Source organism: Monodon monoceros, unplaced genomic scaffold (genome assembly GCF_005190385.1).
Source record: "Monodon monoceros isolate NGI ecotype Baffin Bay Population unplaced genomic scaffold, NGI_Narwhal_1 Super_Scaffold_13, whole genome shotgun sequence".
Lineage (NCBI taxonomy): Eukaryota > Metazoa > Chordata > Mammalia > Artiodactyla > Monodontidae > Monodon > Monodon monoceros.
In genome coordinates, this window is record NW_021703769.1 from 28,200,295 (window position 1) to 28,224,249 (window position 23,955).

The 23,955-nt window shown below is 52.8% G+C and overlaps 1 protein-coding gene across 4 annotated transcripts in view; it reads left to right on the top strand.

Annotated features, from left to right (window-relative positions):
• The first annotated feature begins 312 nt into the window (after nucleotides 1-312).
• The window catches only part of SIRPA (signal regulatory protein alpha), a 42,965-nt gene continuing 19,322 nt past the window's right edge, over nucleotides 313-23,955 (top strand). The window contains exons 1-3 of one of the 4 annotated variants that reach the window (XM_029220662.1): nucleotides 313-657; nucleotides 1,511-1,598; nucleotides 19,323-19,592. In XM_029220662.1, coding sequence (XP_029076495.1) covers nucleotides 1,520-1,598; nucleotides 19,323-19,592 — 349 coding nt within the window. In that variant the 5' untranslated portion in view covers nucleotides 313-657; nucleotides 1,511-1,519. Of the gene's footprint in view, nucleotides 658-871; nucleotides 893-969; nucleotides 1,032-1,510; nucleotides 1,599-19,322; nucleotides 19,677-23,955 lie in introns of those variants that run through there. The other 3 variants (XM_029220659.1, XM_029220661.1, XM_029220660.1) reach the window with 3 other exon arrangements.

Here is a 23,955-nt window from a genome sequence, read left to right on the forward strand (position 1 = left end):
CCATCTTCCTGAAGCCCAGGCCTTCAAGTTCCCCCTGGCCCCGCACCCCTGCCTGGGCCTTCCGCACCCCTGAATCAGCCGTCCTTGACAGAGAGGAACCTCGCTAAAAGAGCCCATTTGCCCAGGGAGGCCCGGACCCTTCCCTTCGGGTTTCCTGGCCACAGCCCCTCTTCTACTCCCTCTCCTCCCCGCGAGCTTTTCCAGGCGGTACTGAAGTCCTTCCTACACACACGCTATTTTTGTACCATCACTCTCTCCTTCCTCCCCCCTTCCCCCTACCTTCACTTACTTCCTGCTTTTCCTTCACCTCGGCCCAGCTCTGAAAGAATCGGGGCCCCTCTGGCCCTCACCCACCCTGAGAGGGGCCTTCGGCTTTGGGGCACAGGAGCAGGGCCACTGGGGAGGGGCGAAAGGCAGGCTCCCCCTTCATTCACTCCCCCGCTCCTTCGCCGCCTCCAGCCTCCCGCGGCCGGAGTCCGGAGGCGAGGGGAGGCCGGCCGCAACTTCCCCAGTCCACCTTAAGAGGACGATGTAACCGGCTCGCGGCGCTGACCTTAGAAAAACAAGTTTGCGCAAAGTGGAGCGAGGGGCCCGGGCTGTGGGCAGCCCCGGCGGCTCTTCCACCGTCTCGCAGCCCTCGCCGGCCCGGCGGCGCAGGTCCGAGCCCGGCTGGCAGAGGGAGGGGGCGAGGGGGAGGCGGTTCGGGGCCCGGGGCTGCCGCGCGGGCTTCTTAACTGGCATATTGTCGGAGCCCGGGCTCGTCCAGTCCTGAGCCGAGAGGATGGCCCCCGGGGGGGGCCGCAGCCTGGGCCCGGGCCGGTGTGCGGGGGTGCCGGGGCCGCGCGCGCCGCCCTCCCTCCCGGGGCGCGCAGCCGGCGGGCGTTCGGCTGAGGTGCCGGCCGGGCTGGAGCCCCGCAGCTTCCCGCGCGGCCGGCGGGAGGAGGGGGAGGGGAAGGAGGGCGGGGGCCGTGGCCGGGACTGTGGGCCAGAGGAGGCGAGCCACGGCGCCGCAAGGAGCCCGGGCGGGGCAGGTGGGCAGCGGCGGGGGCGGCCGGGCCCGCTGCCCCTCGCCCTGCCCTCGCGTCGGTCCTCCCTCTCCCGCGCTGTCTCGATCTGCGCGCCGCCTTGCTCACTCCGAGCTCGCTCGCTCGCTCGCTCTCTCCCCCCCTCTCTCGCCTCTCTGTGTCTCTGGCTCTCTGCCTGGCTCCCTTGGGTCTGTTTCCCTCTCCTGCCGCTTCTTTCGGGCCGTCCCTGGCTTCGTTTCTCGCGTGCTTGGGGTCTCTCCCCCTCTCCGCCTCTCGATCTCTCCGGGGGGGCGGGGGGTTCTCCGAAAATCGCGGCGCTGACGGCGGCTCCTAAGCCGCTCCAGGCGCCCGTACCGGGGGGGTGGCGGGGGGGGGGGGGACCCGGCCGCGAGGAGAGGAGAGGGGGGAGCCTTAGTCATTTCCCCGCTCCAGTCCGCGCCCGCCCGAGCGCGCACTCACGGCCGCTCTCCCTCCTCGCTCCGCAGCCGCGGCCCATGGAGCCCTCCCGCCCGGCCCCCGGCCGCCTCAGGCCGCTGCTCTGCCTGCTGCTCGCTGCGTCCAGCGCCTGGTCAGGTAAGCACCCCCACCCCCCACCGCTGCCGTCCCCAGATTGCGGGTTCAGGCCTCTCAGACCGCCACTCGGCTAATGTCGAGCAGTATGGGGGAGAGGTGCCCGTAACCAGGGTTACAGATGCGGAAACTGAGGCCCAGAGGAGGGACAACGACTTGCCCAAGGTCACACAGCAGAGAGAGACTGGAACACAGTCTCTCTCGACTCTGACTGTGCGGCACTATGCTGGGCACCAGGACAGACCCAGATGAGTTGGTTCACCAGCCCCTGCCCAATCTGTTGGCGGAGGCAGGCTGTCAGAAGCTTTCAGAGCAAGGCGCCCCTGGCTTCTCTAGAAGCTCTTATGTTTTCCACATGTTTGACTTCAGGGTCTAAGAGAAGGGGCAGAGGTCCTTCCAGTACTGACGGGATGGAACAGAAGCAGGCTGTTGCAATTAGGGAAGAGTGAGCTATCCCTCTTGTGCGTAGAGTAAAACAGTGTTAGTATGGGGGAGAGAGAGGAAGGGAGGCCAGGGTAACCCTGGGGTGAGCTGCTGCAATCCACAGATCCTGATGTGGAAACACGGCGGATTGTCCCCGTGGTTGCCAAAGCCTCTCGCTGGATGGTCGTGCTCCCTGCTGCTCTCCGGCCCCTCCTCCTTCCTCCTCCCTTCCCCAGGCTTCCAGGCAACTCCCTGCAGCTCAGGTGCTCGGTGGGGCTGTTACCTGTGGCTCTGAGCGTGTCTTTTTGTTGGCCTACATCAAACACCTGGCTGTATCCAGCAGGCGGGCTCAGAAGTCTACCGTGTGTTCGCCAAGGGGTGAGGTCACCATTCAGGAGCCCTGCTTCTTAAAGGGGTTTTGCAGCACCCTGAGTATCCTGGGAGGGGGTGGGAGGTGGAGAAACTGCGTTAAAGGAGTTGTTGGAGGGAGAATGGGGATCTTGTTTTTTTTGGCTCCTTGAAGCTGTGTTGTCAGCAGAGGGGTCTCTGCACCTCCCCTCCCCTGAGGAAGGAGGTAAAGATGAGCTCAGTATGCACCTCCCCCCTCCTGCATTTGCCTGGAGACTGGTAACCATCTGATAGCTGTGAGAAACGGAGAACTAGCAAACAGTGGGTGGAGGGAGTGGTGGGGGTGGACAGCAGCTTCTCTCTGCCCCACAGTTTCCCCTGATCCCCGGAACCCACGCAGGCATCCCCCCACCTCTCCTCTCCCAGTCTTTCAATTACAGTTGGGTCCTCGCTGGACAAGAGGAAGTGCTGATAGATTTCATGGCTCTCTGGTGAGCCGGTGGCATCTCCGATCTACTCCTTCCTGCCTGAGCCGGCCATTTACACCCAGCAAAAGTCCGAGGCCCTGCCCTGCCGTCCTTCCTGGCCTGGAAGTGCACGAGGGTCTCTCTCAAGTGCTTAATCTTCCTGAAGCAGGGAACTGGGTCCAAGTTAATTTCTAAATGTCTATTCCAGACCCTTCTCTAACCAGGACCCCGTGGTTCCATCCCTGGCAAATGAGGGGTGATGCTGATTAATGAGTGGGCAGCTGCCTTTCCCAGGGCTACCTGGGAACACCAACACCCTTCTCGGGAGGAAATTCTCCCCCTTTTGCCTATAAAAACAATCTATAAAATGGTAAAGTTTAGGCCATAAAACTTCTGTTCCAATCCATTCAGCATCAATAGCCTGAAAACGTGGGAGCAGCAGACGGGCAAAGACTAACTTTGAAATAAATAAATCTTAGGAGGTAAGAATAAACTTCTTGGTTGAGAGTGGTGGGGAGGGGGTGCCACCGCCAGAGCTCAAGCATCCCAGCATCCTTCATTCGGTTCTACGGGGTCCTGGTCACCCTCGCCCGCGGCATGGAATTCACCTGGTTTGGCTGAAGGATGGGTCTTCAGACCCTTCTCTCAGGGCTCCAGGCATGGACTTTATGACAAAGCAGAAGAGAGGCAGGACAGAAGGGCAGGTAGGTAGAAGGAGGCAGTTGTCCAATTTTCTAAGAAAATGGATTTGTTTGAGAAACTCAAATGTCAGGCTTAGGAAGACAGCTTCGGATTGAATGACTACTAGTGTCTCTGGCAGAACTGTCAGCCTGGGAAGTGTCACATGATTGCTACGGCTTCACATGATCACTGTTTGGAGGGGGCTGGTCATGTGAATTATCTTGGTTGGGGGAGACAGGGAAAGAAGTTTCTAAAGATTGCTCTCAGCACAAATGCTACCAAAGGGAAATTCTGAAAAGAGGCTGGTGAAGTCACCAACCTGTGTTCTTGGAGCCAACGTGAGGCCTGTTTCCTCAAACAGCTTCACCGAGGGAGATTGTGAGGCTGGCAGAAGGGCAAGGGGCCGGGGTGGGGACAGCTGGGCAGCCGGATTCTGCAGCACAGCAGCGGTGCCTGACACTGAGCCTGCAGGCTCCTCACTTTGGCCCCACCTAGGTCTGGCGACCTCTGGGACCCCTGCTGAACAGACTTCAGATAAACCCCCATTCACTCCTCGCTCTGACTTGGAGAAGGCCAGGCCAAAATGGGGGTCAGGCTTTGGGGGACAGCTGGCCCTCTGCTGAACCTCTCACCTGTCGGAAGAGGGTAGCATGCTGGTGACTCCTCTGTACTTTCCTAAGTGGTGAAGTTCATCTCACTTCCTCTTTCACAAGGAGAGAAAGGGGGGGCGGAGTGCTTGGCCCCAAAGAACTCAGTCTGTGGAAGGTCCTTTAAGGCCTTGGTGTTCTCTGGGTACTTTCTTGCCATTAATTATTCCTTTACCAACCCCGTGGAGACTCGTGGTGTGATTCATTCCTTTACTTGCTGTCATCCAGCACGTATGAAGTCCTGATGGGAACCGTGTGTTGAGAGAAGGGAGGAGAACCAATGTTCCTTGAATGTTACCTGTATTCCAGGCTGTGTGCTGAGCGCCTCATCTGCGTAATCCCATCAATCAGCGAAGCAAAGCATGAGTTGGCTGTTATCCCCATTTTGCAGATGAGGAAGATAAAGTCCAGAACTTGGGAAGTAACTTGTCCAAGCAGTAAGTGGTAGGGAGCCTGGATTTTGAATCCTGGCCTCATGGCTAGGCAGCCTTTGAGGGAAGAAATTCAATGACTTAATCAGGGTTACTTAGTCCAAGCTGAAGAGAACCAGAGGGACCCCCACCCAGCTCAGACAGAGGTTTGTGGAAGGGTTCCTTCTGGGGCAGAAGTTGTTAACTGAGCCATGGTCATTTCTCTGAAAGCGCCCAGAGGATGCAAGCACTGGCAGCCCCTTGGTCCTCATAAACGACAGCTCTGGGAGCAGTGTGGCTCCCGTCAGAGCCCCCGATCTGGACAGCCGAGCTCTGGAGGCCCCAGAGCTGGAATCTTCCTCCCTGCATCTTCCTGGTGCCCTTTGCGACAGATGGAGAGGGGGTGTGTGAGAGGAAGGCAGTCTAAAACTGTTGTACAGATCCCACACACGCTCGCTTGCTGCTTCCAATGGCTCCGTGCGACAGATTATTTTCTTATTTGTAGTCCTGGACTGATGGAAGGTGCCCCCCGCTCCGCCTCTTTTTAATGTGCTCAGATTTCTGGTCTGTCAACACAATTCTAATCATGTCACTCCCCTGCTCAAAACTGTTGAGTGGGTCCAAGTTTTCTTTTTTTAAAAAAAAAAAAACCTACACCAAGGCCTGGGCTCCCTCCCTGACAGGCCCTATTCCTCAGCTACATGCTTTCCAAAGAGCTGACCTGTTGAGATGCTTCTAAACGACCAGGCTTCCTCCCTGCAGCCAAAGCTTTCCTGGCAGCTCAAGTGCATTGGCATCTAAGAGACCCTGAGAAGGCCTGCAGTTGTAGAAGCCCCAGCCAGGCCTTGTTTACTCCAGGGTTCCCTAGACATATGAACAAGAAGCATTGGGTTTGTTTAATGCCCATTAACACGCGGCCTAACCCAGTTTGGTAAATGCCTTTGTACAAATCCACACCCTCAGCTGAACTTTCTCATCTCTGTGCCTTCACTTATGCTGTTCCTGCCACCAGAGATGCCCTTCCCTGTACGTCCCTATCTTCATATGTCGGAATCCTACTCAGCCTTCCATTTGTGCTGCCTCATGTTCTGTGGGATCTCTTCCTCCTCCGAACATTCACCCCAGGATTTATCTAAAGCTACTTATCACTTTCCCCTTGCTTTATCACATATGAGTGCATGTTTAACTCTGGCTCACATAGTGGTTCTGCATTGTAGCCTCTCCACATACAAACACAGCATACCCTACTTGGACAATTTATTGAGCTCTGTGTTTCGGTTTCCTCACCTGTAAAATGGAGTTGACATCAACAACTGTATTTCAGACACTAAGTCAGCCAACCCACGTATAACACTTGAAGCCATGTCTGGCAGGTAGTAAGCGCTCAGTACCAGTTTACTGCACGTTACGTTCAACCAGTGTTGTAATCGTCATTGTTTCGTTCTGTTGGGTATTCTCATCTGTGGGAGTGGGACTGATGTTGGAAAGCACCCAGCACAGCTCCTTGCACACAGTAGGTGCTCACAGAACAACAAAAGCTGTTGAGAGTGAACACGAGATTGGCACTTTTCCCTGTGGCTTTTGTGCGGTTGGGGAGGACAAGTTGCGCAGAGACCAACCAGCTGGTGTGATGGAATAGTTACTGGGACTGAGCGGCCGCCATGGGCACAGCCTGCCTCTAGGTGTCTCTGTCCGGATCCACAGGGCTGGAATTGCCATTCCTAGATCAGGAAAGCAGGAGGGGGCCTGAGAGAGCCATCAGTCAGCACCTCTTTGTGCAGCTGAGAAAACTGCAGCCCTGAGGGAGGAAGGGACCGGCCAGGCTCACACAGCAGGTCCCTGGCAAGACCTGGGTGGCATGCCAAGCCCCCTGTCATCCAGGCCAAGGCTCTTTAAAACTGATCTGTGCTGGAAGTTTCCATCGTTAAAGCTAGAAATCTGACAGGATCCCAAATTCCCTGGAAAATACCAAAGTAATAATAATGGGAAACATTGTTTCTGGCCACTTACTGGGCTCAGCACTGGGCATGTATGATCCCAGTGGGACTCACAGTTACCCTGGGTGATGTGCATGGTTGTAATCAAATCCATCTGACCAGTGAGGAAACTAGGCTCAGAGAAACAGAGCAACTTGCTCAAGGCCACACAGTAAGTGGCAGAGTCAGGATGACCATAGCACCCATGATGTACACTCACTAGGCATCACCTCGCCCTGACAGGTGGAAACACTGAGGCCCTGGGGTACTGGCGTCCTGCCCTCTTGGCACTCCTCGCATATTTCTGTCAATCAGTGTATCCTTCTGGGAGGCAGAGGCGGCGGGTGTTCCCAAGATGTGTTTCTGTCCCATACTGAAGAAGGAATCATCTGTTTTCACAACTGAAACTGCTTTTCTGTTAACTTGGGCGTTCCTGGGACAGGTCTTTTGATGGAGCCCTCCACAAGGTGGATTTTCCCTGCCAGGTGTCCTGCCAGGCCCTCAGTCCAGAGAGATGCAGAACAGCTGAGGTGGAAGCTGGCCATTATACAGAATTGGTTCTTTGTGTCTGTGAGATTTCCTGGCACGTCCGACTGGGGGCGCAGAGTGTGAGATGGCTGCAGAGTAAGCCAGGAGCTGAGGGAGATCAGGTGCCCAGATCAGGGGGAGATTGGAAGCCAGGAGTGAGGGATGAGCCTTTAGGCTAGGGGCCCGGAGCCGGAGCGTGTGGGTGACGATGCCACGGTGGGTTCTAGTGCCCTCATTCTTCAGAGCCCACACTGTCCTCCAGAAGTGGCGGCCCATGCTGGAAAAAAGTAGTGCATGGTGTGCTAGGGACTAGCTGAGCTGTGAATCTGTGCTGCCTCTTCCTTATCTTTTTATTTTGGAAAATTTCAAACATTTGCGAGATGAGGAATGGTGTGAGGAACCCCAGCTTCAACAGTCATCGGCCATTCATGTTTCACCTGCCCCTCATTTTTCTGGGGGTGGGGGCAGGAGGGAGGATTGTAAAGCAAATGGTAGACATCAGGCATCATTTCATCCATCAATGCTTGGATGTGTGCCATTGTCTAATCCTTACAGTGAGCCAAAAAGCATAGAATCCTTCATCCCTATTTTATGGATAAGGAAACTGAGAGTCCCCAAAGCTGAGTTGGACTCCTCCCAAGGCCACATGACCAGTGAGAGTTAAATAAAGCTGGATCCAAGGCTTGGTTTACTCAACCATTTTTCTGTCCTTATTATGGTCATTTTAATTACAAATATTCATTCAACAAATATTTTTGAGCATCTACGTGCCAGAGGTGGCTCTAGGTGCTAGGGATACAACTGCAAACAGACAAAAATACCTGCTCTCATGGCACTGACACTAGTGAGGAAGGAAAAACAGACCCAAGTAAACATTATGTCAGGTGGAGACAAGTGCCGTGAAGAGAACTAAAGCAGGTCGAGGGAATAGAAGGTTGATTGGGGAGAGAGGGAGGGCCTCTCTGAGGAGCAGAGGCCTGCATAAAACTGAGGGAGCAACCATGAGAATATCAGGGGAAGAGCAGGCCACACAGAAGGAGAAGCAAGTGCAAAGGCCCTGAGGCTGGGATGGGTTAACTGTGTTCCAGGAATAGCCAGTGAGTCTGGACTTAAGGGAGATAGGCAGTAGGGGAGTTAGGAGAGGTCAGGGCCAGACCAAGTAGGATCTGGTTCACTGAGCACTTGACATTGAACATGTGAGGTCATGTGGTATGATCACTACTCTGTACATCATCTCATTTAATTCTCACCACACAGTTCTGTAAGATGGGAACTATTATTATACCATTGGACATATGAATAAAGAGAGATTCAGAGAGGTGAAGTGACTTGCCTAAGGTCACACAGCTTATAAGTGCAGAGGTAGGATTTGCGCTCAGACCACTAAACACTGTAGCATCCTCATCACTGCTTTCCTGTTTTCACTCTTACCCCCTCCAGTTTCTTTACCCATAGCAGCTGGAGTGAATCAAATCCTCTTTGTCCTTCTCCAAACTTTTCAGTGGTTCCCACTCTGCCCTTAGAATAAAATCAAACTCCTTACAATGATCCATGAGACATGGCATTTTCTGGACCACATCCGTCTCTCCAGCCCCAACCAGTACCACACTTGCCTTCCTCCATGGGCTTCAGCCACAGCAGTCTTCTTTCTGGCCTTCATATGCACCAGCTGCTTTCCTACCCCAGGGCTTTTGCACTTGCTGTTCTCTCCTATTGGAACACCTTCCTTGGTCTTTGCATTCTTCAGGTTTCAGTTGCAATCTCACCTCCTCGGAGATGCCTTTTACAACTGCCCCATTCTAAAAGTGGTTCTGCTTGTTATTCTCTATCGTGGCACCAAATTCGTTTGCACTCCTAACCATTTCTATATTTGTTTAATTATTTCAGCCCTGTCTCTCCCACTAGAATATAAGCTACACGAGAGTAGGAACTATGTCTTATTCACTGCTGGGCCTCCTGGGACCTTACACAGGGCCTGGTAACAGTAGGCAAATTAATACATATTGGTTGAATGAAGAAAGACACTCATTTTAAAAAGGGAACTCAGAGCCATGAGGTCACACAGGCAGTAACCCTGGTTGGAAAGCAAACCTGTGCTCTAACCACTACACAGTCCTACCTCTGTAACGGGGGCCATGACCACACTGCAAATCCCTGCCTATCGTGCTGAAATAGGGATCCCTAAAATATCAGGAAGCACAAAATATCAGTGCCAGCTGGGATGGAGGTAGCGACCCAGAAACCCTGGAATTGGTACTTAAACTCTGGCTATATAGAACTGCTTGCCCCAGTGTAGACACCCTGGTGAACGAGCAGGCAAACCATGAAACATGACACAGTTCGTGCTACGCCCTTTTGGCCTTGATTTGGTTTGGAGGGCCTGACTTGGTGCCAGCCTCCCCCAGTGGGTCCTTCATGGCACAAGGCTGTGTGGTGCAGTGGGTGAAGTTGTGGGTGGAGTCAGACTGCTCCGCAGCCCTGTGACCTTGGCCAAGTGGCTGTACCTCTCTGAGCCTCAGTCTTGCCCTCTGTGAAGTGGGGGTGATGACATCCTGTGTTGCTGGGTCCCTGCGGAGGCTGGTGAAGCCTGTCGTGCTCCTGATAATACCCGTGCTCAATGCTCATTAACCATCATTACTATTACTGTTATCTCTGTGTGATCACCATTTTATGGTTGGAGCTCTACAGAGCAGGTGGAGGTCCTGCTCCATCACTTACCAGCCAGGACTTGGAACTCAGTACACTGCCCCTCTGGGCCTCAGTTTCCCCTTCTGTGAAGTGGAGGCTCAGCTTAGCTGCTCTCCTGCTGGTCCCTTCCAGCTCAGATGCTCCAGCCAGGATGCCTCTCTCACCCTTCATCTTGATGGTACCCCAGACCCCCTCTCTAGCAGGGGAGGCAGTGGAGAGGTACCCACTTTGGGGCACATTCCTGAGTGAATCCAGCATGTGCTACTTCTTGGCTGTGTGCTCTGGAGCAGGTGTCTTGCCCTGCTCTGAGCCTCAGTTTCCTCATCTGTAAAACGGAAATGCTACCGCTCTTTCCTCCTGCACGGGGACTGTTGAGGGTTAAGGGAATTAAGAGCTGTGGAGGGTGCTGTTGTGAACTGCAGAAAGCACTATAAAAGGCATCAGCGGATAGTATCAGCCTGGGGAAAAATCTTGTCCAGAGACTGTCTGCTGTGGGCAGCATCATTTAATAAAAGTGCGTTCCTTTTAAGGGGGCCTTTATCTCAGCTGGGAAAATGTGTGTACGTCCTTGGTAGCCTGAGAATCCAGAATCCTGAGCCAGAGGGGACCCAGTCACAGGGGGAAGAGATCGCACGTGACTGACCTCAGTGTTTTGAGTCCTGCCTCTGCCCCTTCCCTGCCTCTCAGGGTCTCAGCTTCCTTACCTGTAGGAAGGGGCTGGTGACAACAGCACTTGCTTCACTAGGCCGTCATGACAGTTAAATAAATGAGGGCTCCCTGTTATGTGACCTCATCCACACGTTGTACCCATGAGGCCATGGCCGGGCAGCACCAGGGCCTGACCTAGAGTAACAGCTGGGCCTGGAGGTTGGAAGGGCACCGCCTGGGTTCTCAGCCTCTTCAAGCCTCACTTCCGGTCCTCAGTTTCTCCCTCTGCAAAATGGGGAGGTGGGAAGGAGGTCCTTAGGTTGTCAAGGAAGTGGATGGTGGGTGTTAGTGCCCCTGCATGCTCTCCCAGCCTCACCTGGCCCCCACCAGGCCTGGCGAATATGAAGGGTGCTTACAGCACACACGTATCCGTAGTTCTTTCCCTGCTGCTTTGCAAAGAGGGCTGCGCTGCGAGCATTTCTTCATTGCCTCCAGATCCCGTCTAAACCTAGCAAATGCTCACCAGGGCTCTGACCCTCCCTGCCCCCCGGGCCTCCCACAAACAGCGCATATAGCCTGCCCACAGGTCCAGCTCCAAGTGGTCTTGTGCAGACATTGGGGCAGAGCTAGTTCTGCCTCAGAGAGAATCCTTAGCTTCTCAGGCTTAAGGCTGGGATCCTCTGTCATCCTCTTCATCCTTAAATATCCACTGCATGGTGACACTGCCCTGCACGAGTGCTTCCTCTGTGCCAGGAGCAGCACTGAGCTCTTTACACACATTAGCCTGTTTCATCCTAGAAGAGCCCTAGTGTTATTATTATTATTATTATCATCATCGTTCTCATTCTACAGATGAGAAACCAGAAGTCCAAGGGGGTTAAGACACTTCCTGCGGTCTCATGAGTGGCAGAGTTAGAATCCAAACCAGAACATGCATTCAACAAATGCCAGGCACTGGTATAAACCTGAAGGAAACTGCAGGGAACAAAACTAAATCCCTCTCAAAGGGCTTATAAGTAAATCTAGGGTAAGGAGATAGATGCTAATGAAATTGACAAATGCTTGTAATATGTCAGGTGATATGTATTGTAGATACAGGGTGATATGTGTTGTAGAAAAATAAAGCAGAGCAAGGGACATCAAGGGGGGTAGTGTTTTATATACCATGCCAAGGAAGGCCTCTTAGGCCAGAAGGAGGTGAGGCACCCAACATGCAGATATCTATGGGATGAGAGTGCCAGGCAGAGAGAATGGCAAGTGCAAAGGCCCTGAGGTGAGTAGAGAATCTGGCATGGTTGAGAGCAAGACTGCAGGGCCCTGGGGGCCACCGCAAGGATCCTGGGTCTCACTCTGAGTACAGTGAAGGGTGCAGGAGGGTTTTGCACAAAGGAATGATGTTACCTTAGGTTTTAGAGGCTCCTCTGGCTACAGGGGAGGATACATGTTACACAGAGGTGAGGTGGAGCAGGGAAGCCGGTTTGGAAGCTGAGATAAGGATCTAGGTGAGGGACGGTGGTGCAGTAGAGGTGGTAGGGAGAGGTCAGAGTCTGGCCAGATCTTGGAAGGTGAGCCAGCAAGCTCTGCTAATAGCTGGCTGTGGGTCAGGAGAAAGATGGGAGTCAAGGAAACGTACAGATCTCAGTCCAGCTCTTCCAACCACTGAACATTTGGCCTTGGGGAGAGAGATGATGGTACCCCATTGTTTACAGGTGAGAAAGTGGAGGCTTAAAGAAAAGTGACTCTACCAAGTCACTCCACTAGGGCTGAAATATAAAGGTCTTCTGGCTCCAGAGCCCAAGCTATGGACTGTCCTGGCACCTTAGGAGTTTACCTGCTGCATGGAAGGGGCTACCAGGGTCTGCCCTTTCCCTGCAAGGGTATGGACAGTACCCAGTTCTCTGAGTTGCCTGGAGTGGGGGTGAAGGAGAAAGTACCCTGGGCCCACTGGGCCCTCCCCCACTTTATTCACAAGGCCATGTGTATCCTCTTTTGTGCTGGTTCCAAGGCAGGTGCTAGTTTCCACTGCAGAACCTGGGGCATCTCCGCCCAATGGGTACCAGTAGACTGCTCCCAGTGATGACCTGCTGTTCAGATGGTAACTGAAGCCATCCTTTCAGGTGCTAGGTTAGCCCAGTCCCTAGCCCTTCCCCAGCTTGCTCACAGCCATTGAGCATGTCCCAAAGACTGTGCCCTGGTCCTTGAATTGTGCCAAGCCCTTTTCTCTCCTCCTCACCTTTGTGCAGAGGAAGAAAAGTTCCACCTTCTTGAATGCCTTCCCTTCTCCCCAGCCTCTGTCAGCTTTCAAGATGCAGCTCAGGGACCACCACCTCCAGGAAGTCTTCTCAGATCTCACCCCTCTTCCAATACCCTGTCCCCAAGCCTCTTCTTGCTCACTGATCACCCTGCACATGATCATTGCCTGTGTCCGGGACTCTGCCCCACAATGGTGGGGATCCATCTTACTTGGCTCTGTGTCCTGTGGCATCTAGGACAGGGCCTAGCAATAGAGTGAGGTTTGAAAGGGCATGAATGAATCATTCTGACTCCAGAGGAAAATCAGTGCCTAGCTGAGTCGGAGCCCCAAGCTCCCCAAATGGGAACTGCGGAGTCTACACAGCCATCACCCATGCAGCCCCCTCCTGAATGCATCCTGGGGACCGTCTGCCCCACCCAGGGTCCTGAGCTTCAGCAGGGCATTTCCAGGCTGGCTTCTTTACCACTGTGCCCTACGGCTAGCACCCAGTCAGTAGGTGCTCAGTAAAGGTTTGAGTCTCTGGTCAAGGGCAGGACCCTGTGCCAGGGGCCATGCATCACTTTCCCACCAGGAGCCAGATTTGAGGGAAGCATCTCCCCTGCCCTCCTTCCTCTCTCACCACCCTGTATGTGCCAGGCATGTTCACCACTGGGTACACTCACACACTTGGGTGCATGGACACACGGTGTACACAGACAGTGGTCTCCACACACTCTGGGCCCCTGCTCCCCAGCACTTAAAGCACACACACCCTCACATTCACACTCATGTATACACCATTTCCATCGCACACGTGCCCTCCCTGCGCGCACACACACACACACAGTTGTGCGCACATCCCGCTCCTATCCTCCCCTGCCCACACACATATTCTATGCACCCACATGCTCACACCCCTCCCCAATATCTGTCTGTTCACACCTTAGGTGCAGACAGACCCTCTCATGCCACCAACAGGTTCACACCCACATTCAGATACTCTCCTGGGCACAGTTCACGCCCCGCTCCTGCCCCTGGTCCCTGGTCCTCTTCTGACACACTTCTGAGCTGCACCAGAGCACGTTCCCGCACACACGAGCGTCTTGTGCACATGCCCACCCCTGCACATGTGTGTGAACACTTGGCGCACTTGTGCACTCGGGTGCCCACCGCTGCACCTGCCCCCTTCACTCCTGTGCATGCTCCCACCCACACTCCTGCACTGCACCCTCTCGCACACAGACGTCAAAGACTCCAAAGGTAGCACCTGATGAGGTGCTGCTGTGTCGGGGGACAAGCCAGCAGCCCCCTGAGGATGGCTGAAAACGATCGAGGTCAGGAAAGGGGGATGCTGAGCTGTCCCAGCCGTGGGGGCCGCGGTGGATGCCATCTTGGGATGCTGAGCCCTGGGCACCGCCAGACCTCCGGCCATAGCCTCCCAAGCCCCGGGCTCCTTGAGTTTGTGGAAATCTGAGGGGTAACCTCCAGCCTGTCCCCAAGACCCCTGCCCTGGTGACCCACTGCTTCCAGGAGCAGGCAGGCTCCCATGCAAGTGGCAGTGAGCACCCATCAGGGAAAGGCTGGCTCTTGGGAAATGTGCATTTCAGCTTTGCCTCTGCATCTTTATGAAGCAGGAGGAATCACACCCAGAGATCACAGTGGCCCTGTTTCCCTCCCGGCAAGTTTCAGTTCTAAGTTGATTTGTTTGTTCCATTAGAAAAACATCCATGCTTATTTTTTCACTTCTGATGAAATTGTTTTCACCTTTTCTTAATCTCAAAAACTACACATGATTGTTGTATAAAAAAAAAATCAAATATTTTTCCAAGTCCAATGGTCAGGTTTCAGCCCCCATCTTATTTCATCTCTCGCACCCTCCTTAGCCTATTCGTGGAGGACAAAGTGGGCGTGGTGGGGGGAAGCAGGTCATGGGGAGGGGGCAGGAGATGGGGTCAGAGGTGCCAGCAGGAGTCCCTGCCTAAAGGGTTGAGGCTCAGTCCAAATGTAGCATTGGAGTTGTTTCTTTAAAGTCTATCTTGTCTGCTCGTGTGCAAGCCCCATGAAGCCAGGACACAGCCGTTCTGCAGCCCTGAGCTGAGGACCTGGCTCACAGCAGATCCTGGTAATTCATCACTGTCCAGCCATGCTGTGAGCTCCCTGCATCCTGTGGACAGAGTTCCTCGTACAACAAGTACACGGGGCAGTTCCACCCACTGTGCTGACTTCTTCCATTAGATAACTTACGTGTTTTATTTCATTACTTAATATTCTTCCAAAAGCAACAAATGTTCGCTACAAAAAAGAGAGACTTCAATATATTATTTGCTATAAAATAGAAAATATGCCTATCCCCGTGTCCACCCTGGCCCACGCTGGTCCCATTTCCCAGTCGTAACTTACCTCAACGTCGTGATGTTTATCATTCTAGGCCTTTTCTCTAGACGATTAGATCAGTCAGTCTGCAGAGGTTTATTGAGCATCTGTTCTGCGCCAAGCACTGTATTTTCTTATTACCAAGTGGGATACTGTAAATATTCTTTAACAGGCATCCAGTTTAGAAAATCTGAAAATACCCAAAATAGAAGGAAAAAAAGGAAAAACCCATTAGATTCATGATCCAAAGAGATTCATGATCCAAAGAGAGTTGTGTTTTATAGCTTTGTATAGTACCTTGCAGTTGTTTATTTATACGTAGTTTTAGTTTACAATGTCATGATCATACTGAAAGCAGTTTTCCTGCTTTTTTATTGCACAAGTAACACAAACAGAAGACGTAAAAGCAAAATCCCTTGGAAGTCTACTACTCACAGTTAATTACTACTAATCTTTAATATCAGATATACATTTTTTTCAAAACTAGAAGTTTGGGATCACACTGAAAACATCACTCAGGAACTGACTCTGATCTTCTAGTCTATTTCTGTGTCCATAATTATAATCCTTACATGTAGGCTTGGTCATCATGTGAGTTCATCATCAGGGGATCAGCAGCCTCCTTTTCTTGGAAATTAGAATATTTCCAATTTTTTATTTTTATAACAACACCTGAATGAATGAAGCAAAATGTTTGCACATATCCTTAGTAACCTGAGTATGACTTTACATATTTATTCACTCATATTTTAACAACATCAAAACGTTGATCACAGTTATCTTTGATGGTATTCTATGAGATTATTATTTTCCTTTTATACTTTTTTGTTTCCTCTAAATGCTTTGCAATAAACAGATTTTATTTGCTAACCACAGTATCATTTAAAATTATGCCATGCAAAAATTTCCAGACTGCTACAGTTTCACAGTGATGGTTTTTTATGGCTGCCTGTAATTCCATCTAGTGGACAGGCTACTGTTCACTTAACCTTCCTCTGTCATTGGCCACTTGGGTGTTTTCCCAACTTTTTCAAGATCATTACATGGGAACCCCACTCCATATTCAGGGTCACGTCCTCATGGAACAGCCCAGCAAGGGCTGGAGAACAGGTTTCACACCTGTGGTACCTCCTGCCACACTGCTTTCCCAAAAGGATGTGCCACTCTCCACTCCCACCAGCATCATGTGACGATGCCCAGCTGCCCTCCTCTCCCAGAGACAGTTCAGGCCGCTAAACCATCGCTTTCTCTGCCAGCGTGATGACCCCAGGCCCAGAACCGCGGGAGTGATTTTTAACAAGGCCGATTCCCAGAACAGAACCTGCCGAGAAAAAGAAAAGCAAGCAAGCGAGGGAAAGACTCTGCTGGAAACACACACACACAAGCAGATTAAAATAATATTTGGCACTTCTGTCGCACTTTTAAAATTCTTCAAACGCTTTATAAACACTAGCTAATTAATTAAGCCTCCTAAATCTGGCTGCAGTTGGTAGAGAGAGCTTGAGAGGAGCTAAAAAAGGCGGGGCGGGGGGGGGCAGCCCCACACAACTCCAGATTTTATTGTGGCCTCCTGGCTGTGACTGCAGGCCTCCGGCTGCACAAGAATAGCCCTGCCACAGCCGCAGGCCTGGCTCCGCACCTCCTCTTCTGCTCCCGCCTCCCTTGCCAGCTGCTGACTCACAGCCCTGTGCGGTGGTATTGATAAGGATAATAATAACCACCATTGATTGCGTGTCTATGGGCCAGGCACAGTCCCGGGCTCCAGGCTCGCCATCTCCCAGACCTGCCTGTGACAGCCCCTTTAACAGATGAAGAAAGAGCCTCAGGGAGAGGATTCGCCCAGGAGCAAGTGAAATCCCTCCTTCCTTCATTAATGCGTTCATTCAACGTGTATTTATCAAGGGCCCGGTGTGTTCCAGGCAGTGTTCTAGGTAGGGGGCTGGAAACACTTCCTTGTGGATCCTTCATCCTGCTTGGGGGGAACATGACAATCCAGAGAAAATCAAGTATATAATAATGTATCTGTGATAATAATGGGAACAGAAACTAAAGTTTAACCAGCACCTGTGCTGCAGGCACTTATGTCCAACTGTGTCCTCATGACTATCTTGGGGGTGTGGGTGCCAGTACCCCACTTTGTGGGTGACGGAGTGGAGGCCCAGGGAGGGCGGGTGCTGAACTGGCTGAGGGTGGACCGTGCTCTCACCCAAGGCTGCTGGCCCCAGTGCCCGTGCTTCCTGCCAGTGGCATTTCTAGTCCAGTCTCCAATGTGGAATGCAGCCCTTCGGGAGTGGTCCTGGCTGGATGCTCTTGGCAGCTGTTGATGCTGCCTGGGATCTCTCGAGGTCCCTGCCTGCCCCTGTGGGCCTCCTCCGTGTGCCTCTCACACACCTGGTCAACAGTTCTACCCCAAGCCCCTGTCCTCTGCAGACAGTGGTTTCTTCCCTGCACCATGAGGGTCAGGCTGTCCTCAGGCTGCCACTCTGCATTTCCACTCACTGGCCATGAGAAACGGGCAATCCCTGGCATGGGAGTCAGGGCTGGGACCACAGGAAGGGGATGAGAGGCCTGTCCCGAGGCCCTGGGCTTACCTGCAGTGAAGGAGTCTGTGTCTGGGTAAATTCACAAGGTCTCTCTCCAGCTCAGCCAGAGGTGAGGGGCTGCTCGGGGCGTCAGCTGCAACCCTGGCCAATGTACAAGGCAAGGCGGCCTCGGTCAGGACAGGACAGGGTCACATCAAGGGCCAGTGGAGCAACCAGGCAGAGGCCAGTTGGCCCATCTGCACCTCTGCCAGGCTGCTGCCACTCCGTGTCTGTCTTATTCTCTCTTCCCCCCGCCTCCTTCTCAGTCTCTCACTCCATCTCTGTCTGTCTGCCCCTCCCTCTGCCCGTCTCTGTGGTTCTCTCTCTGTCTCTGTGTGTGTGTGTATGTGTGTGTTTCTCCAAGGTCTTCATGATCTGTCCTTTCTGCCCACCCCGCACCTTGTTCAGAATCAAGGCCCTGGCTGCACCTCCCTCCGAGCATCTACAGCACCTCTCACAGCATCCTCACCAGGCCTGTCCATCTTCCTCCTGTGTCCCCCTCCCTCCCAGCCTCCTCTACTGGGAGTCCCTGCTCATGTGCCCCAGTCCTCTCCAATATGGGGCTCGGGTCCCTCCCCACCGCCAGCCACTAGGACCCCTTCCAGCTGTCCAGCCTGGGAGCCCTGGAGGCCCGACCTGGGTCCAGCCCCTGTGTGTCCCAGCACCCAGCCTGGGCCTGGCCTGAAGGAGCATCAGCGAGATCTGGTGGGAGTGAAGTTTGAGCAGCTGACCCTCCTCATTTATTCATTGTGTGATGGCAGTAGCTTCCCCTGTGCCCAGCTTGGTGCTAAGTGACTTCTGCGTGTGATCTCATTTTCTTTTCAGAACACGCAGGGGCCTGGGGGTGGTCTACCCATCTTGTAGACGAGGAAACTGATACTAAAGCACTGCATAATCAGGTCATGGGTGAATAAAAAGTGAGCCAGGTCTCACACCAGTTCAGATGGCTCCAAAGACCAGACCCTTCTTTTTGACACTGTCCTGGCCTAGGCATGTTGTTTGTTCCTACTAGAGATCCATGGAGACGGGCCCATAGTAACTGACAGATAAGGAGACTGAGGCTCAGAGGGCAGTAAAGGGACCTGCCCAAACTAAAGGTATCAAGCAATATCAAGTGTGCAGTTATCGAGCATACTCACAGGCCTCCCTATGGGATCTTCACGGTCGCCTGAGTGATAGCCAAGGTCACACAGCAATAAGCCTTGAGCCGGGACTCACACCCAAGTCCTTGTACTTCACAAGTCCACGGCCCGGACAAGCCCCAACTGCTGAGTACTTTTCCAGGGCCTGCTTCCTGAGCCAGACCCAAAGCACAATCTAAACTCCTTATAGAGCCCCCCGCACACCATGGTGCCACCTACCTCTGAGCCTTTGCCCAGGCTGCTCCCCCTCTCAGGAACACTGTGCCCCTTTCTTTATTCCTGGTAAATTCAGATTTGAATTGAGAGCCCAGTTCAGACATGACTTCCAGAGCAGGCTCAAGTACTCAAACCTACTCTCTGCCACATCATTTAAGCTCTCTGTGCCTCACTTTCCTCTCTTGTATTAGGGTCTCACGTTACAGGCTCATTGTGCAGGTTACATGTGATACACGTGCAAGGTGCTGAGTTCAGGTGTGGCTCATGGTGCACTAAGTTAATGAAAACTGTTGTTGATAAACACTTGAGAAAACCTACAGGATCACCTAAGGATGAATAAGTAACTGGATTGTGTTTCCCTCCAGGAGTGGCAGGTGAGGACGAGCTGCAGGTGATTCAGCCTGACAGGTCAGTTTCAGTTGCAGCAGGAGAGACGGCCACTCTGCGCTGCGACGTGACCTCCCTGCTCCCCGTGGGGCCCGTCAATTGGTTCAGGGGCACAGGGCCAGGCCGGGAGTTAATCTACAGTCTCAAAGGAGGCCCCTTCCCTCGAGTAACAACTGTTGCAGATACTACAAGGAGAAACAACATGGACTTTTCCATCCGCATCAGTAACATCACGCCAGCAGACACCGGTATGTACTACTGTGTGAAGTTCAAGAAAGCAAGCCCTGACGTGGAGGTTAAGTCTGGACCAGGCACTCATCTCACTGTGAGTGGTGAGTATGGCCTGGGTCTCTTTTGTCCCCCTGGTCTGTGACAACAAGTCAACAAGAATGCCCTCCACCCTTTGAGAAAAAAGAAAAAAACAAGGATCAAGTGCAGCAGTGGGTGTTTATATCACAATCTGATTTCACTCCCTTCTACAGATCAGGGAGACTGAGGCCTGCAGAGGTCGTGCTACTTGCCAAAGGCCCCACAACTGGTAAAGCTGGGAAAAGTCTGGAACCCCAGTGTGCCTGGTTCCACAGCCCTTGCCTTTTCCATCCCGTCTAGCCCTTTGGTTCCAGGGATGAGGGAACTGAAAGTCTGAGCGACTTGCCCCGTCATAGCCCAGGTATCACCTCCTGCCTCCAGAGAGTGCTCCCCTCAATGTGGCTGAGTCTTCTCTTTATTCAGCACCTATTGAGCACCTACTGTGTGCCAGGCCCTGCTCCAGATGTTGTGGAAGCAGCAGTGAACAAAGCAGACAAGGCTCTTCTCCCGTGGAACATATGTTCTCTCCCCTTCCAAAGAGAAGTCTATCCAGGGCAGGGTTTCTTTATTTCCTCTTCAGAAACATCACACTGAGAAGAAATTCCTAGAGGCATAGGTTCAGTGTTTACTCTGACGACCCGGGCTAAAGGAGATGCCCAGAGGTTGGGTGTTTCCTGGGGGTCTGTTGGGAAAACCCTCCTGTGATTCAGGGACCGACTCACAGAGTCACTGAAGGCTCCCAGCAGAGCTGTGTCATCTCAGAATGTCCCTCCCCAGGGAAGAGGTTCCCCATGTGGCTGACTTAGGGGCTGCCCCATTGAGGTAGCAAAGGTGCTCATTTAGAGTTTTCTGGCAAGGACCCTGGATCCTCTTCCTAACTCCTGAATCCCGGACTGTGACACAGGGAGGACCTTATACACCATCCAGTGCAACCCCCAACATACACACGGGGAGCCTGAGGCCAAGATGTGACAGGGACGTAGACCGCAGTCACATGGTCAGTGAGGGAATCCTTCCAGAACCCAATCTGATTCCAGGCCAGACTCCTTCCTGCACCACCATTGGAACTGGTTTCATGGAAGAGCCTGGCACATAGAGGGGACAAGATTAAAGCTCCTTGAATTAACCATTGAACAGGGAGCCTTTTCATAGGTTTCCCCAAGGTTCAGAATGCCCCTCACATTCAGGCCCTGAGGCCCAAGGTGACTGGGAACCTCTCCCTATTTTTAGCCACAGTTCCCTCATTCCATATCAGCACCTGGAGCTGCCCAGTGTTTCAGCAACTGCAAAGCACTCAGCATATGGAGACAGCGTCTGTCAGTCTTTTGTTGACAAATATCAAGTTGTTCCCAAACTTAGGATATTAGAACAGCACTGCAGTGGATAATCTTGTCCTGCATCACTCTACTCAAGTGGGAGATACCGCTGGAAGTGGCATTGCTAGATCATGGACTATGCGTATTTTAATTCGTGTGGATATTGCCAAATTTCCCTCCTAGATGTGGTAGCAATCGAATCTCCCCATTACCCCTGGACATAGGGAAGGTGCCTTTATCCTGACTTTGCAGCTATTACTAAACTTCCCAGGTGGTGGTTCCCTTGCTCAGCCAATCACAGCTAGTAAGTGGCTCCACCACCACTCAGATCTGCTGCCTCCCAGGAGGCTGCTCGTCCTCTTCCCCAGGCCGCCTGCCCAGAGGATTCCCTGGATAAGAAGGGAGTGAGGGGAGGGGACCAGGGAACAGCAGCCTGACAGACGCTGAATGTTCCTCATGGCCTTTTCTCCCTATAACCAGTGCTCAGAAGGAAGGGCTGTCTGTTTTCCCTTCTACAGATAAGGACACTGAGGCTCAGAAAGGGATGTGGCTGGTGAGCAGGTAGGGGAGCCAAGACTGAACCCCCAGGGCCCTGACTCACACCCTGCTCTCTGCACCCTCACAGTGCTTGTCAAAGTTTAGAGGAAGCTTCAACCCTCTCCTATAAAATCCTGTATTGTTCTGTTCTTCAGTAATAACTATGAGAAAAAGTCCCATGTGAGAGGCAGGACTACCTTTACAAGCAGATCAGACAGATACTACAGTGTCTCGTGATGTCCTGAACATGTTCCTAAAAGACACACTTAAAAGCACCAGGAATCTTTTTTCCACCATTGTTGCGATCTTGCTTCTTCACTAGGCCTCATGGGGGAGCAGCTCCGGGAAGTGTAGCGTGGACAGCCCAGAGAGGGGCCAGTGCAGTCCCAGCAGCACCATGCACGCCCATTCCTGGCTCTGCAGGCCGAGGATGAGGAGGGGGAGGTGCTCCCTAGAGGGCGCTGGGGGCCCCGCGTGAGCAAGAGTTCATATTCTAGACTCAGGTGTCAGGGGCCCATGTCTTCCCTTGTTGCTACAGGGTCCCCAGGCCTGGGCACTCAGAGGCCACTCCTCCCTGTGGTTGCTTGAAGTCAAGAATCTCAGAGGGAAAAGGGGAGGGTGGTGGTCAGTGTGGGGCTTGTGAAGGTGGGGCGCTTGCTCTGCTGATGGCCATGAAAGCTTGGAGGTGACAGGAAACACTTCTGGGACACAGTGGGCGGGTGAGGAGACAGTCCCTTCATTTCTCTCAGCCTCAGTTTTCTCATCTGTAAAATGGTGATCATCATGGTCTCCTTTCAGTAGAGTTGGAAGGATTTGAGGTGCTCTGTCTAAATCACCAGCACAGAGTAGGGGCCCCCCAGTCGAGGTGTTTTTTCAAGGCTGTGACCCAGTTCCCTGTAATGGGCCCCATTTCCTCACGTGTAGAAAGAGGATAATCACACAGCCTTTGCATTATGTCCTGAGGGTACAACGACCTGGTGACAGGACAGCCCCTCAGGGAGCGATGGTGCTGGCCTCCCAGGCTGTGTGATCTTGGGCATATCTCAGTTCCCTCTAGTCCTCAGTTTCCCCATCTGTGCAATGGTGGTAATCACGCTACCTTTCAGGGGTCTGTGATGACTGAAGAGGATCTAGGAAGCCCTGGATGGAGTGGGTTGGGTGTCACTGAGCTCAGTGCACAACAGTTGAGAGCCTGGGCCGAGCCCCCCCTGCCTGGGCCTCCATCCCAGCTCTGCCCCGTCCCGGCTCTGGGACCTCTGACAAGTCCCTCCCCACACTGGGGCTCAGTGTCCTCGTCCATCAGTGACAGCACCGCCCTTACAGAGCTGCTGCAGGGACTGAATGAAGGATACATGTCAAGAGCTTAGAGCAGAGCCTGGCACCCGGAACGTGTTCCACCAACGTGAGCTCTGATGTGCTGGAGCCAGAGGACCTCGGATGGGTCACTTTCCCTCCAGGACTAAGTACAACTGGAGTTGGGGTGGGGCTGGGTGCCTTTCAACCTCAGCTGCTCATTTGAATCACCTGGGAGACAGTGAAGAGCTCCCGCGACCCTATCCGCACCCTAGAAATTCTGATTTAATTGGCCAGACGTGGGCCTGGGCAGGTGAGTGTTTTAACTCCTGTGGAGGATGCTGATGCCCAGCCAGGACAGAGGAGCCCTGATCTACATGTCCTCTGAGGTCACAGAGGGAAGGCTGTGGTTTTTCCCTGACAAAGGTGGGTCCCCCGTGGTGCCTGAGTTGTAAGAACAGTTCTTCCGGGTGTGGGTGCTTCAGAATAGTCCAGGACAGTGACAGCTTTTAGGAGGCCCAAAGAAGTCAGCCTGAGTGGAGAGTCAGAGACACCTCCCCAGTGAGCTCATCTGGGCTGAGAGGGGCTTCCTGTCCACTCAGACCACCCTGTTCAGACCCGAGCTTCATCTCTGGGGAAACTTTCCCATATTTTAAACACGTGTGTGTGTGTGTGTAAACAGGTGCTAGAATCCCTGTAGACACTCTCTGCTCAGCCCAGAGCCCTCCTGCCTCAGTACGCCACAGTGACACTGACCAAGTCTAACGTGTTCCCTCCTTTCAAAATGCTTCCAGCTTCTGTAAAGGGCTGACCTGCGGGAAAATGCCTATGATCCCTTGTGTGTTTTGAAAGCCGGTTCCCCCAAATTTTTCCCTGAGGGGATTATTTTTAAAAAGGGGGAGAGAATCATAATTTGGTGGTTTCCTGCTCCTTTATTCATGTGGATTTTTCATGGCAACTGCAGGGAACAAGATTTGAGACTTTTCTTGTTTTTTCCATAATACTTTTGTTTTGCCTTCTTACTTAGAGAATAAATACATAGTTTCAGACCTAGGAATGACCAGATCTATGATTAAGATGTTATTGTATTATTGATTAAGCAACTATATGCCAGGCTCTGTGTCTTACATACATCCTCACTCATCTTACCAAGTGG